Source organism: Pelecanus crispus, chromosome 9, assembly GCF_030463565.1.
Source record: "Pelecanus crispus isolate bPelCri1 chromosome 9, bPelCri1.pri, whole genome shotgun sequence".
In the NCBI taxonomy this organism is placed as follows: Eukaryota; Metazoa; Chordata; class Aves; order Pelecaniformes; family Pelecanidae; genus Pelecanus; species Pelecanus crispus.
In genome coordinates, this window is record NC_134651.1 from 1,049,316 (window position 1) to 1,064,365 (window position 15,050).

General features: G+C 46.8%; 1 protein-coding gene across 14 annotated transcripts in view; it reads left to right on the forward strand.

Moving 5' to 3' along the window:
* Positions 1–12,126, forward strand: part of MBNL1 (muscleblind like splicing regulator 1) — a 115,598-nt gene extending 103,472 nt beyond the window's left edge. For 8 of the 14 annotated variants that reach the window (XM_075716255.1, XM_075716243.1, XM_075716244.1 and 5 more), the window contains 4 exons: positions 2,929–2,964; positions 3,663–3,757; positions 7,065–7,139; positions 8,719–8,758. In XM_075716255.1, coding sequence (XP_075572370.1) covers positions 2,929–2,964; positions 3,663–3,757; positions 7,065–7,121 — 188 coding nt within the window. In that variant the 3' untranslated portion in view covers positions 7,122–7,139; positions 8,719–8,758. Of the gene's footprint in view, positions 1–2,928; positions 2,965–3,662; positions 3,758–7,064; positions 7,140–8,718 lie in introns of those variants that run through there. The other 6 variants (XM_075716245.1, XM_075716247.1, XM_075716248.1 and 3 more) reach the window with 4 other exon arrangements.
* Positions 12,127–15,050: the final 2,924 nt, after the last annotated feature.

Below are 15,050 nucleotides of genomic sequence, written 5' to 3' on the forward strand. Positions count from 1 at the left end.
AAATTCATGTCCCAGTGCTTGTTGCCATCCTGGGCCTCAGCTGAGTGTCTCCTCAGTTGTGCTGATACAGCTGTTCCTGGCCTGTGCATGTAAACTGGGTGACCAGAGGGTCTTTGAGACAGGTAATCCTCCGGAAGAAAGGGGTCAGGTTTAGAGGATGCTCCCAGGAGCTGTTGGCCTGGTGCACCTGCAAGGGGCAGAACTGCAGCAGGGCTCCTGAACCACGTCGCCACCGGCGAGGCTTCAGCCACCTCTGCTGTTAAGTTAACGCATTGCATATTTATTTAGTTACTGCAGCTTCAACTCCAGAGAAGGAACTTGCTCATCGGTGGGACTCAGTCAGTGCACAGATGCTTTCCTGAAGTGGTATCGGTGTAGGCACCTTCCTCCATGGGGCTTCTGGGTCTGTGTAAAAACACTGCTCTCCTCCAGAACGTTAGGGAGGGAAAGATCAGGCACAACTCTTCACCTCGACAGGAGTGCTTATGCTGTCTGTGGTGATATTTTTAATTAGGATTTAGTAGGTTGGACAGAATAAATAGACCGAGGGGAATAATACGAGGGAGAGAAGAGAAAAAAATGCTTAAAACACCAGTAAACCTCAAATATTTATAAAAATAGCTTTATTCCACTGCAGAAATAATCTGGTTGTGAAGTTATGATCAGTTAACTGAGCGCATCCTTGAATTAAAATTCTGCCTTGTGCTGAAAAGCTAGGGAACATTTGAAACTGAACATTTATTATTCATGCATTCTCATTAGTCAGTCAAAGCTTCTGAAGTCAAGATGAATATTAAGGTCACAGCAAAAATGATTTTTATTATTGGTAAGAGGGTCATACAGCATTATGTCTTCATATTTGCAAGTTATTGCACCCTAGCTAGTATTTTCATTTCTGCCTTATGTTCATTTGCTTTGATTCCCTTTCAAAACTGTGTGTGCTGGTTATAACGTTGATGATGGTAACTCAGACTAAAATTTTGAGCTGAAAAGCTTTACAGTGATACTTCAGGGTCATTGTGAAAATCTAACTCGTCTTTAACATGTAGACCTAATTATGCATGGGATGACGTGATATTCCAGACCTAATGAAGTATGTACAACTTTATAAATAGGGCACTTCTGCAGAGAGACACAACTCAAAGGCTCTTCTGTGTAACTTCAGTAGCACCATAGAGAGGGCATAAGAGCGACCGAGGAAGCAGTTTTACTTGCTGTTTGCACTTTATAGCCAAATTTTGCTCCATTTTTTAATCTTGCAAGTGGTCCCATTGACTTCGCCCATGATTCGTGCATGGGGAGGTCAGAAAAGCTACCCTTCTTCTATTTAACCTTTCTCTCTGAGTATTTTCAGTCTCTTCCATGACACAGAAATAGAAGAGTAATTAGGAAGCGTGATTATGCCCTTTTCTTTGTAGCCTTGCAGATACAGTGATGACAGAGAATAACCTTGTCCCCAGCAGTAATTATACTGACTGACTTTCTCCCTGCTTAGTTAAATGCTCTTGAGATTGTGCAAGCCACTACAATGCTTGGCACCAGCTAAAACAATTTCCTGTCCCCCTTGTTACGGTCACGTAATGTCAAGGAAAGCAGCATTGCTGTGGCTCCCACTGGCAGGCTTCTAGAACATGTTTCCATTTCCACTCCAACCTCTGTTCCCGGATTTCAGAGTTTATTTCGGTTTCTGCTGTGTCAGGCATAATTAGCAGTGTTAATAAATGCTAGTTGTTAAATAAAAAAGTTAATCGTTCATTAAAAATGGATGTTCTGAAATACCGGTGTATCTTTATCATGTGGGAAGCAAAAAGAGAAGATTCTGAGTTCCATCTTGTGGAAGGCATTTTGCTATATAAAGTAAACAGAATTACCGACTTAGCAATACTTAAAAAATGACACCATAACGTTCCTAAAAACGCCATACTGCTGCTGGCCCTCTAGTTGCAGGGCAGAATTCACCAGGCGCTGTCACTTCAATTATTTTTGTGCAGCCTAAAGAGAGTTGCAGGTTTTGAGCCCAAACCCCAGCAGCTTAAAACACATCCAGTAACGTAGGAAAAAACGCTGAACGAGAGTTCTTAGGTGCTGCCATGAGCTGCACGGGAGACTCGAGCTATTCAGTCGCTCCTCTGACCTGCATGCGCAGCAGACAGACCAGAGGACAGTCAGGATCGCTTCCACTTCACCGGCAGCTCACAGGGGTCGTACAGATGTGACAAAAGTTCTGCATGCCAAATTCACCCGGGTTTTGCCTCTGTATTTCCTAAATATTGGAGCAGTCAGACTGCGGGTGATGAAACAGTACAGATCAAGCCATCGCTCTGCGAGGAATCGTCGCTCCAGCCCGTCCGGGACGGGCGCCGGCTGAAGAGGCTGCACACGAGGGAGCGCCTTGCTTGCCTCCTCTCATCTGTCTTCCCCGGGCAGAGCAAGCCTTGCGCCGCGCTCGCCCAGCAGCTGCAGGGACAGGGCACAGCAGCGCGCGCCCCTCGCTCCGGCTGCTCCCTAGCGGGGGGGACCCCAGGTACCTGCAGGCAGGTGCAACTTCAAAGTGTGTTAGTCCGAGGAGACCAGGGTAAAGAGCATTGCAAAGCTTATGTCAAAAGGCAAAAAGATTTAAGACTCAAAGAGTTTTAAAATACAGCTAAAACTTTTCCTAGCCACGCTAATAAGCCACGGTGCTAGAAAAGCGAACACGGTATACCAGCACACAGTTCGATCGGCTCTTTCCCCTCACTGAAGACTGGTTCTAATGGATCACTGTGCTATTGTATGGTTTGATTGTGCTGACAGTTACATGCCACTGTTCCCATAATAACAATTTTTCTTCTTTGTTCAAATGAAATTTTCTAATTACACGTGTGATGGGTTGTTTTAATTCTTTTCCCTTTCCAAATCCACCTTCCTGTTGCAATGCATGATGGGCAGGCTCAATATTGTGCATGACACCCGCTACAAGTGTTGGTAGGTGCCAGCTTTGTTTCTTGATTATCTTAAACCTGTGGTGCAGCTCACGGACCCTCAAAATCCACTGCTAGATTTTAACTTGTAGCTCTCGTGCCAATCCATCTCCCTTAGCCTCCTGCACTAACACCTGTCAATTAAATGCAATTGTTTTATTTAATTGACACGGACACATGGACGTTGTTAATTTTGTATAGCCGTTGTTTGAATTGCACATTGTTCCTTGGTGGATTTTGATTGGACTATGAGTTCCAGTGTTTAGAAACTATCTTGTGTTAAATAAAGACTGTATCTTACTATAGCCACATAGACCTATGCTGTCCTTCAACAAGATTAATTTTTGTTCGCAGTAAATATTTGGGTTGACTTCTTAAAAGACAACAATTTGTAAATATAAGGGCATTTAAAAATTCTGCTGTTGATTTTTGTATTGAAATGGTTAAGCTTGTTTGTGTCGATTTTCTTGATTTGATGGTAACAAGCATTTTCCTCTTTTTTTCTCTTTCATTTCCCTCCCCTCTTTCTCCCTGGAATGTTGTCCTGCTTTGCACTGTGATTGCATGTCACGCGCTGGCAATGATGTCTCGGGCTTTTTGCTGTGATAAATACCATGCTCAATTGTCCTACCACATGTCGCTCTGGTTCCCATACTGCTACACTCTTCTGTGTGTTTGCTTATATGATTTTCCTTCCGAAAGTTCCCATGGTGCACGGTGCTACGCCAGCCACTGTGTCTGCAGCAACAACATCTGCCACAAGTGTTCCCTTCGCTGCAACAGCCACAGCCAACCAGGTTTGCTAATTTACAGCTTTGTTCCTTACAGACAACTTGAAATCGGTGCTTTTAATGAGCATGGGGGTTTTGATTTTGCCTCTTGTTGGCCTACACATTCTCTCTTAAGACCTGCAGCACAGCTTAATAAGCCTTAATCCATGCTCAAAAGGTGCTGCGGTTCCATTTCTGGTGCTAAAAATAATCGATAATAGAGTTTCTGACTCAGTCTTAACATTTATGGGCCGTGCTGCTTATTTCTGCTCTCAGAGATGCAAAGAGAAGGGATAATACACGGCACCATTATTTATTTCTATTTCCGTGAAACCGACCGTTCCTTTTAGCGCAGAACTCCAGTGAAAGCCAGGAAAACCTTGGTGCAGAGGGCTTGCAGGGTCTGACTTTTAACAGCCTGAATTGAGCAGTCTGAACATGTTCTGACTCTCCTCTTCCAAGAGCAAAACAAAAACATTTAAGCTTCTTGTAAACCTTTGTTTCAGCTTGCGATCCTGCTAGGAAGGGGCCGATTACTTGTTGCAGTAGGCAGACGTCAATTAAGAAAACGTCCATTAGAATCTGGTTTTCTTTCTAAATAGCTACCCCGATTGTTGCCACGTTTGGATGTATTTCAGGAATAAAAGAATAATGCTGCACTAAATAAGCGATTAGAAGTCCTCCCCGAAAAGCTAGAAACTGTGCTCCAAAGATGAGTGCCAGAGGCCAGAGGGGCTGCGCCAGAGGACAGAACATGGCCTGTTGTTTTTATCTAGCTGGGTTGTCAAAAATGCGGATTTCTGTAGTACATCTGGCTGGAAGCCCAACAGTAAAAACTTTTAAAAGACCCTCTTCTTTCTCTTACAAAAACAAATGATTTTTTGAGACTTGCTAGGAAGTTAGAATTGCCTTAGGTCATGAAACCATCCGTTCTGGTCTAATCTGCAGGTGTCACTCTCCACTCAGTGGGAATCACGCGTGTGCCTTTTAGGAAAGGGAACTAAACATTTTCTTTAGCATTCTGCAGGTGTGGTTCTGTATGTGAAATTAGTTCTGCGGATACATGTCAGTTTTTAAGGCAGGCTCAGCTGACACTCGGCTCCCTAGGTCATTAGCTAGACTCCCTAAACGGGGCCCAGATCCCATCACGAAGTTGCCAGGGTTGCAGCTGCAGCTGGACGTGAAGCAGCAACACCCGTGCAGCCCGTGACCCGCCGCACCCGCACCTCTGTGCCGGGGGTGGCCGGCGCCGGCGCCGGCTCCTGCAGAGCCCCGAGGGAGCCACGGGCCGCAGGCTCTCGCAGGATTCAGTCCAGAGTCTTTGGCTTTGAGCCTTTCCCCCTTTGCCTGCTGAGCACTACCATTTTGTGCTGCGCCCAGCTGTACGTTCTTTGTTAACCTGTCTGCTTACTGGTCTCTCGAAAAGATTATTCCAAAAATTACGCTCTTGCAGTGTTACATAGGCGTGCACATCCCGAGTCTCAAAAGGGACCTGGATATTTTACAGTTCCAAAACATACTCAGGTTAGTCTGCTTAGCACGTAGCACTTTCTGCTCTCGGGAAGTGTGTGCTGAGTGACCGTGTCACTCACGGATTTAAACCAGCAGAAGAATTGCTTTGTATTTTGAAAAGCTCGTTTATAGCTATGACTACCTCTGCATACGCGTCACCTAAGCAAGCAACCACCTGTATGCCCAAAGTTTCTTAATATTGTAATTTATTGCACCATACAATTAATTTAAACGTCTCTATATCCTCCGTAAGTCCAGAGAGCTGTGAGAACAAGCCAAGCCACAGAAAAACATCGTTATTTTTTAAAATAATCTGTCTAAATAACCACGCACTTTCCCCGGTAGCTTACAGGGAAACTTTCTGTTGTAGAATCTGATCATTTCATGCATATCCTCCCTGGAGCCTCATAACACACTTAGTAAAGTACTGCAGCCAAACCTCAATATATACATATATAATGAATATATGTATATACTATGTGAGCAATGCTGAAATTATTTAATGCCACACGATGCAATGTGCATGCATGCCAAAAGTCTTAAGATCTGGCCCTTCATCTTCATTGACTGGTGTTGAAGGTCCTTGGTATGTTCCGACAGCACTATCCCTGATGCTTCTACGCAGTGGGGTGCAGCAGCCTGTCCTGCAGCAGTAGGAAAAAATGGTATGAGAAGCTTCATTACGCTCGAAGCACGTTTCTGTACAAGTTGGCAATGCTGTAGCGTTGTGCGGAGTTGCCAGGGGAGGAGAGGGCGCAAGGGGTGGAAAAACCAACAGCAAGAGCTGTAAAAGATTGAGTTCAGAGGAAAGCTCCCCATTCCCTTCCCTCTGCGAATCACCAGGGCAGCCTTAGTATCCGCTAGGAGAAAGCGTCTTTTCAAGCGCAGCAGCCGTTTGCGATGCTACGGATCAGTTCTGTGCCGTATGCCCCAGCGTGCTTCCCTGTCGGTGGGCGCATCTGTCTGCTCCCTCCAGCCGGAGTTGTGGCCCGGTCTGTAACGCAAGGCTGGCACGGTTCCTGCCGCACCCGCGCGCTTTAGTGCTGTCCCTTCCCGAGCGCCGGCCCGGCGAGGTCCGTGCTCTGCGCGCAGGGCGCTGCGCGGCTGGCACCCAGGGAGGGCATGCAGAATTCGAGTTTGTTATTTACGCTGCTGGTAATCTACCCTGATTCTAATTCTTTTTCTTTAAATGGGGAGCTGAGTTCAGGGGGCACTTCAAGAGAGCCCTGTAGTGAATTCTGTTTACGCAGACGAACGTTTTGAGAATTGTTTCACTGCTTCGGGGAGTCCCAGCTTTTCAGCTGGCCCACCGTGATGCCCGCAGCGGCCGTGGGAAGCGCAGGCAGCTCTTCCTCACAGTGGATTTTCACCAGCCGTGAAAATCAAGCTCGGGGCATCTTAGGTTTGGCATTCAAAAACCAAGACAGTGAAAGCAGTGAACATTTCACAAAATCAGACTGAAACGAGGCCACTGTAGAATTTACCATTTTAAATGATACGCTGAAAGCACAGGATTTTGTGTAGGCCAACAAAAAGGGCTATTTTCAATTACTGCACTGCATGACTTTTGTAGATTTTAACTTCTCTCGTTTCCTAAACAACCAATAATACTTATTTATATTTGTCAAGTAGTACTTAACACAATGTTTTCCAGTTTTAAGTCGCTATTGTAGCACTTCAGTTTAACTTATAGTTACAATATAAAATCCACCAACTCACAGCTGATCCTCACTTTTCCAAACTTATGTTGTGTAGCAAAATGCTGTGTCTCTGGGTGGGCTCATTGCACATGTTATTCATTGTTTACATTTTTTACCTATAGATACCCATAATATCTGCCGAACATCTGACTAGCCACAAGTATGTTACACAGATGTAGACATTTTGTCATCAAACAGTAAGTTCCCGATGCCTTGTCGCTTGCGGTTTTCTTACCTCTGTGTGTGCGTAATTTGTCTTTTTCAGGGACAGAATGTTTTTCTTTTCTTTCTGAGAAAACTATAAGGTACGGGGGAAGAGGCTCCGAACTCCTGACGTGCCGCTCTGCTCTGAGCAGAGATCCCGCGGTTAGCAGTGAGCACGTTAGCTGGCGTGTTGGACCAGTACGGGGTTGTACATATAGAAGGGACAGAGACGTATGGATAAACTTCTGAATAGCAAAGTCAGAGAGCCTCAACCGAGAGTTTTACACTTTGGTTATAAAGGATGATGGCTCTAGCACCCATGTGAGCCAGGTCTAGGGGGTGGTGGTTACGTTAAGCTGCCTTTAGGAAGAACTAATTTTAAACCCCCAAATTTGGCAAGCCAGCATCTCTGAAAATGCAGGTTGAGTCGTCTGCCCCGCTGAAGCCCGATTTCTCCTGAACGCAGGTTGTCAGCGTACGAGGCGTTCCGTGCGGTGTTTCCCCGGCGCGGGTGACATGGCAAGGAGAGGTCCCGCAGTGCAGGCGCGGTTCATGCCTGCGTTGCGCGGGCGTGAACGGCGATTGCAGGCAGCGCCTGGCAGCTTTTCGTACCCTGACCTTTCATCCCACAAAGCTTAAAACCTAGGTTTGCGTGCCTGAGCTTGGGAGGGTTTTCCCCCTATATCTTCCTATGAGTAAACTGTAGCTCCCAGTCTGTCGCTAAATTGCCTGTTGTCGTCAAGAGCACCCGCAGCACGTCGTTTGTGTCACCTTTCTCTCCCGTGCGCTCCATTTCTGCTGTGTTTTTTATTGAGTGGCTCGGCCAAGGTGGACTTACTGCTTAGGGTGAGGATTAAGTGACGTGCCACAGTGGGTTTATACTAGCAGTTCCTCCTTTCAGCTTAGCATAAACATTTTTCCACCGCTTCAGTGACTCAGGTGGGATGCCTCGAGCCTGCAGCCTAAGCTTGCTACCGGGTGTCCCTCCGCAGTCAGCTGGGACCGTGGGGTCCCCATCTTAGAGACCGTCCGGAGGTGGAGGAGGAGTCACTCTCTAGAGGTGATGGGCAACAGAGACCAGAGGAATAGCTACGCTAGATGGGCAGTTAAGCCAGAAGAATTACCTTGGGAGCATAGGGCCCGGATTTCGAAGGGTGTTTAGGTGCCTCTCGGATACTGCTTGGGCTCCCAGGTTTTGCAGGGCAGCGGCAGCGGGGCCTGGGAAGAGCGAGGGGCCCCGGGCTGCTGGGCAGCGCTCACGCAGCGCTTCGTGGGGAGCTGCCTCCCAGGCTCGGGGCTCTGCAAACTGCCCCCCAAATCCTGACCCCACGGCCGGGGGCTTGGGAGCAGCGGGAGGCCAGTGTGCTGCGCGCTTTTATCGCTGCAGCGTTCGGGCGCGAAGCGAACCTCTGCGGCAGGAACGTTACCGAAGGGGAATCCCGCGGGGTTTGGGCGCAAGCTTCCCCGGTACTCGGTGGCGGATTTCCCGGTTGCAGATGCAGCGTTTGGGCTGATGCGGCGCTAACAAGGAGTTACGACCGTGTTGAAAATGCTGTCTTTTTTCCTTTCTAGATCATAACTGAAGAGAAAAGGACAGTGTGTTTGGGTTGAGAAGAGGACAAGCTCATTCGCCATAATGTATATACCGTCAAGCAACACTCGGAGACTCCCTCAGCAGTTAAGACACCCACACATTGCATGTTAACGAGACGAAACAAGAACCTGGAAACCCACTGCACACTGTTGCCTATATACTTTGTACATTTAATTGATATTTGTGCTGAGGTGATCTTATTGTCTAAAAACTACAACATTGTCTCTCTTTTCTAGCAGAAGTATGCATATGGATTGGAATATGCATATGTAGTCTCTTTCCTACATAATCATGTATGTCACCTTGAAAAGACAGACGATGATGTAACCATAAATCTATTATGTATTGGTACGTCTGTAGACCAAGATATAATTTTTTAAAGTAAGTTTATTTCTTTCAAGGTTTACAAATAACAAAGGTGCACCTTGTATTTAAAATTGCCATTATAGACGAGAGCGTGCATGCACAGTAATTTTTGTTTAAGAGTAATATTTTTAATGTAATAGATTGTAAGAAGTGGTAAGAGAGGTATCTGACAGAGATGAATGTGCCAAGCAAAACCACAACTGTGTATACTTTAAAGCACATCAATGGCTTTAAATACCATGTTGTTAAGGATTCTCATGAAGTGCCATAGACTGTACATCCGTTTAGAGTATTATTTCTGCAGTGTTATTTTCAGAACCACGTTTTCACTTACTTTGTTAGTACTAATCAGTCAAAGGGCACCATTCTGTTTCAAACCAAAGCTGTCTCAGAAATGGCCAACTATTCCTTACAGTAACAGTAGACAGCACAAGGAAGATACTCTAGCCGTACAAATTAACCCATACTGGACATATATATAAACTCTTTTAAGGCATTGTAGTGTAATATTTACGCATATTTTACTGTATAACATGATATACGAAAGGGAAAAGCCATTTCTGAGACACAGTAACAAATGTTTGAGGAACTTCTTTTGCTTCTATTTATAGCCTCTGTCGAAAGTCAAAAGGACTATAAATGTTTTGCAGAGATGGGTTTCACTTTTACTTCATCAAAGTCACGCTTTCCGTGGTGACTCTAAACAAAGACGAAAGAAGCACTGACATCAGATGCATGACAAACCAAAATATGAAAAAATGGAGATGTTAATTAGCGTAGAAATTGGGTGGGTTAAATACTCGGGTGAGTTTTATATGTGATTTTTTTTGTTCAGATTAACTGCTTATAGCCTTAGAAAGCCTTTACAAAATAAAAACAAAAAAATAGATGTGCATTCAAGTTTTAAGAATGGATTCATCCAAAGGAATTCCTTTTTGTGGTTTGGATGTTGCAGCTAGTAAAGGATATTTTTGCTCTGTTCAGCAAAGTGCTGAAGTGGGGGCCAGGTCACTGGTAGCGTAGCGTGGAGTGGAAGAAGCGCGAGTTCGGTTGTAGAACTCTCCATACTTCCAAGTTTACTGCGAGTTTTTATGCTTGAGAGAGATGCTTTATAGTATAAGAATGATGTGTTGATTTTACTGATTGTACTGTACATCTATTAAAGCCTTAGATTATTACATTACGGGTTAAAACCCATACCAATGTAATTTCAATCGTGTTAAGAAAGTATAGGTGACTTCACATGTTATTGTAGTTACTTAACATTATAGAATATTACTTATTTTTTTCTTGTTAAAAGTGTAGTTTTTATTTCTTACATTTATTAGATTGTTTTCATTTTCTATTACCAGTTGAATACCATTTCAGTTTATAGAATTTTGTTTTATTAGAGATTACTGAGGACTTTTTCAAAATACAAAAAAAAAAGTAGTTTTCTTCATAACATACTCAGTTTTGAATTTACATGTAGTGTCATATGAGTATTCGTATTATTGTTAACGAAATGATTTATATTTTACTGATTTAATATTACAATGTAAGAATGTCAGTCATTGTTAGTTCTTGTCTAGTTTTCATTAAAAGAACAAAGATCTTTTATATGGATATCTTATAATTATATAATCATTGCTAAGTAAGAAGTTAAGTTGTTGCTATCGCAACAATCCTGGCAGACAATTGAGTAATATTTTGATGATTTATTTTGTTTGTAATTAGTTGTTATGAGAAAATCTAGTTCCTAGATATTAGAATAAAATTTATTTTCTACTGTATCCATTTCAAATGTTAAAATATTGTTTAAATATTTTTTGAAATCCCTGAATATCAGGCCTTGTTATAAATAAGCTGCATAATCAATAGATCAAGGGACTTTTTGTTGATAATCCAAATACTCAAAGTTTACGTAACAAGAATTATCGTGTGTGTGTGCAAACTCTTGAGGGTTGATTATGCTGCAGTTTAGCATGTGGGAACGTATAGAGAGAAGGTTGACTTTTTGCACTTCTGTATATAGTCAAAAAAGAGAGAAACCTGTATAATAGTAAGATCTTATTTTGAATAAAAATGTCTATAATTACAAGGAGTTTTGTTAAGGCTAATAAAATGACAGGCTGAACAAAATTGCTTGCAAAAGTGGCACAGAGTTAGCACTCCATACCCCTTCAAAAAAGTTGCTTTGCTTTATGTGGACAGCTTGTAGTTTGCCAGGATTTTTTCAGCTGGAAAGATATGCCATCCTTCCGAGATCTCATGACTGACAAAAGCTCCACTGGTTCAAATCTGCCTGAAAATCATTAATCAAGAAAAAAAGGAAAAAAAAAAAAAAAAAAAAGAAAAAAAAGCAGGTACTTCAAACCATCAAGGTGAAATCATGGATCAAATATTCCGTACATTATTCAAAAACTACTGCATGTTTAAAGTATCAGAAAAATATATTAAAGATATATGCTATTCAAACCAGTTTCTGACAATTTCAGTGGTTTGTTGTTCACAAAAAAGATTCTTCAAAACAAATACTGACTTTCACAAAAGAGTTAAATCATGAACAGGCAAACCAAACAGCACACCGTAGCTGTAGTTGTTATGTGATTATTTTTTATTGCTGTAGTGGTCCTGTTCTTTTAGCAGGTGAAAAAAAAAACCAAACCAAACCCCGGGAAATTTTAGCAGTTTAATGGAAAGCGTTCAAGAAACCTTGTCATTCGGTAAGCCAGAGCGGGAAAGCAAAACGTGATTAGGCCGTGACGCGATCTGATCTCTCCAGTACTCACACTGAATAATTAAGAAGTTGCACTTATTTGCAACCCCGCAACTTTCATCTGCTGAAAGGACAGATGTGCTTGGTTTTACTATTATGTAATCACAGACTTACTTTTTGCTTGTAGTTGCTCCAAATTATGTACTCTGTCCTGGGCTGCAATTTGTTTTTATGCTTATTTTATTATTACTGCTATAGTTGACCTTGCTGTATGGAAAAAATAAAGTGAAATTGCCCTAATAAAAATTCTCTTTCTTAATTATGTTTTTCTATATCAGGTAAAAAAAAAAAACCAAATCGCACCGCTTTCTTTTGTACACGTTTTTCGTTTTACCTGCATGCTTGCTTGGCTGAAGGGATAGAATTTATTTGGGGGGGGGGAAAGCCTATATCCTGGCATCGGGTTTTTTCCTTCAGCAGCGCGCAGCACGTTAAATGCACAGCACAGGGGTTAAGGTTGCTGGGTGTACGGGATGCTGTTGTTCCATCCAGAGGATAAATGCAAAGCAGCGGGGTACCCTGGATCCAGACGGAGCTGTGACTGCGCTCTCGCGGCAATATTTCCGAGGTGCAGGTACAAGAAGGGACCCTCGGCATCTGCCTGCCCGGTGCCGCCGGCGGATGGGTGCAGCCCCGCGGCGGCCGACGTTAGAGGGAGCCCCGTTTCCACGCGTTGCTGTTGGTTAGTCCCGCACAGACCACTCCGATAACCCAAATTACTGAGCAAAAAAAAAAAACCAAAAAAACCACAGCCTTAATTCGGAGAAGGAAACACGCCGGAACCCTTTTTTCCCCGAGGATTTCGGGTGTCTCCTGTTTGTTGCGCAGCCTGAGGGACCTCCCAGAAGAGCTCGCCTATCAAAGGACGCTTCCATTTATTTCATTTCCCAGCTCGGCAGGCGAGGACGCCTCGCTCCCATCGGCCGAGCGCCCGGCTCAGTCGCGCTGCGTTCGCAACGATACTTGCGGTGACACCAGCGTTTTAATTTATCACCCCATTTAGCTGCCGGGTTAAAAAACGACGTGTCGAGCAGTGCCAATGTTCTGAGTGAGCAAAAATAACACGGCTTTATTTTGCTCTCTAGCCAATGGAGGCGGCCGCGGAGGTTCCTGTGGTTAATCGGCTCCGCCAGCTGCTCTCGGTTAGCGCTCCCAAAAGCAAAGTGGGGCAGGGGCCGGTGTCACGCAGGACCCTCCGCCGCAGCCGGGCTGGGTCTGTCCCGTCGCGCCCGGGCGGTGCCGGGGGGCTGGGGCCGCAGCCCCCGTGAGCGGGTACCGAGCAGCAGCTCTGCCCGCGGCGGGGCCCTTGCCGGGGAGCTGAGAACACGGAACCGCTCCGATGCTGGGGAGAGCCGCGAGAAGGAGCTCCTGCAAAGCCACGCCGGCGGCCCGGGCAGCCGTGGCACCTCGCCGGCCGGGGCTGGGATGGTGACAGCTGCAGGAGCAGTAACAGGGTAACTTGTTAAAACCCAATAAAAGAATTTTGTTCAAAGGGATCCACGTGCGTCGGCAGCTGGGAAGCTTTCTGAAATGAGGATTCGCAGCCCTTGGGGAAGGAGGAGCAGGAACCTGAAAAGGAGTTTTAATTGCCTTTGTGTGATTTGTCGTGAGAGCGGGGAATGGCGCCAGAAGAAGGAAGCAGAATAATTCTGAGCGCCTTTTGCATCCAGGTATTAGTTGTAATAAAAAGAAAGCCTATTTCCCGCCCAAACAGTGGGTCACGCCACTTTCCGCGGTGCCGGCAGCGGCACCACGCAGCGCCTCGGTGCCCGGCGCTGGCTGCCAGCGCGGCCTTGGCGCTGGGGAGAGGCCCCGGGCCGGGCACGGCTCTGCCCGCCGGCAGCGCCCAGGGATGCGCAGCAAGACACGGGGCCGGGGAGAGCGGCACGGCTCAGCCTGCGTGCCCACCGTGCCACCGCGCTGTGCCGTGGGCTGCAGCGACCCGTCGCGGCGTCGGCTCCTGCGGCCCCCGTGCTGCGGGGAAAGCGGGTTTGGAGAATTGCACAGGTGCCTGCGGTGATGCTGAGCAGCCCCGGGGCCGGGTGGAGGTGGGCGTGATGGGGAGCAGCTGGGGGTGAAGGGCTGGAGGGAGCCGGGCTGGAGGGAGCTGTGGCTGCAGGAGGGAGCTGGGGGCCTCTGGGTGCGCAGGTAGGAGCTGGTGGCTGGGTGGGCATGGCTTGGGGTGCCTGGGGGGGGGGGGGTAGATCCTCCGGGAGACAGCTCATCCGCAGCTGCGGGGGGACACGGGCACGCAGGGAGACCTTGCCCTGGTGCTCGCGCCGCGCTGGCTGGGGTCTCCTCGCCGGCTCAGCCTGGCCGAGGTCCAGCCCAGCTCGCCTGCCTGCTGGCCGACGGCGCTGGGGCGGCGGGGCCATGGGATTCCCCTTGGGCTTGTGCCTTCGGTGGCTCTGAGAGCGAGTGATGAGAGCGCAGGATGGTAACGGGCCCTTGATGCTGCTTTTAAGGAGTTAAGAGGGGCTGGACCTCCTGCAGCTGCCCTGCCCGAGGTGGTGGGGCTCTTCCGTGGGGGGACCTGCCTGCGGCGTGAGTGCACCCCCCCCCAAAGCGCTTTCCAGTTTGCTGCTGCGCAGAGCTGTCGGCCGATGGAAAGGCATGGCTCAAAGGCCCCAGAGCAGCTCACGCGCAGCTGCTTCCGCTGGTTATTTCTCGCTGCGTGTCGCTGGCTGGTGCCCCGGGGGGGTGGGATGGCTGGTGGGAGCCGCGGTACCCGACGGTGCTTCGTGGTGCTTCTGCAAAAGCTCCGGCTGCTGAAGGAGCTGTGCCGTGTGCCGGAGGAGACCCGAGCACCGCGGCGTTTGCAGCAGGGTGCCCTGCGCTGGGTGCCCGCTGCCTGCGGCACCCAGGGCTGGGGGAGGTGGAAAAGTCTCTCTTGTTCGAATCGAGTCGAGGAACAAACTGAAAGCAGGTAGCGAAGTCAGCGTGCTGTTTTTCATGGAGTCGGTGGAGCCGTTAGAAGGTGCATTACCCCTGTGCTAATAAACCACAGGAGGAAACGGGTCACGACGATGTTTCAGGAATGCACTGGAAATAAAAGTGCAGTTACTCCTAAGCACCCCGAGAGCACACCGGGGGTACAGCTGGACAGCGTTCGTCCCGTACGCGTTCTCAGTACCTAAGAATAGCCAGTTTGGAGTCTTTCACCCCTCGCAGGAATTTAGCAAGCTC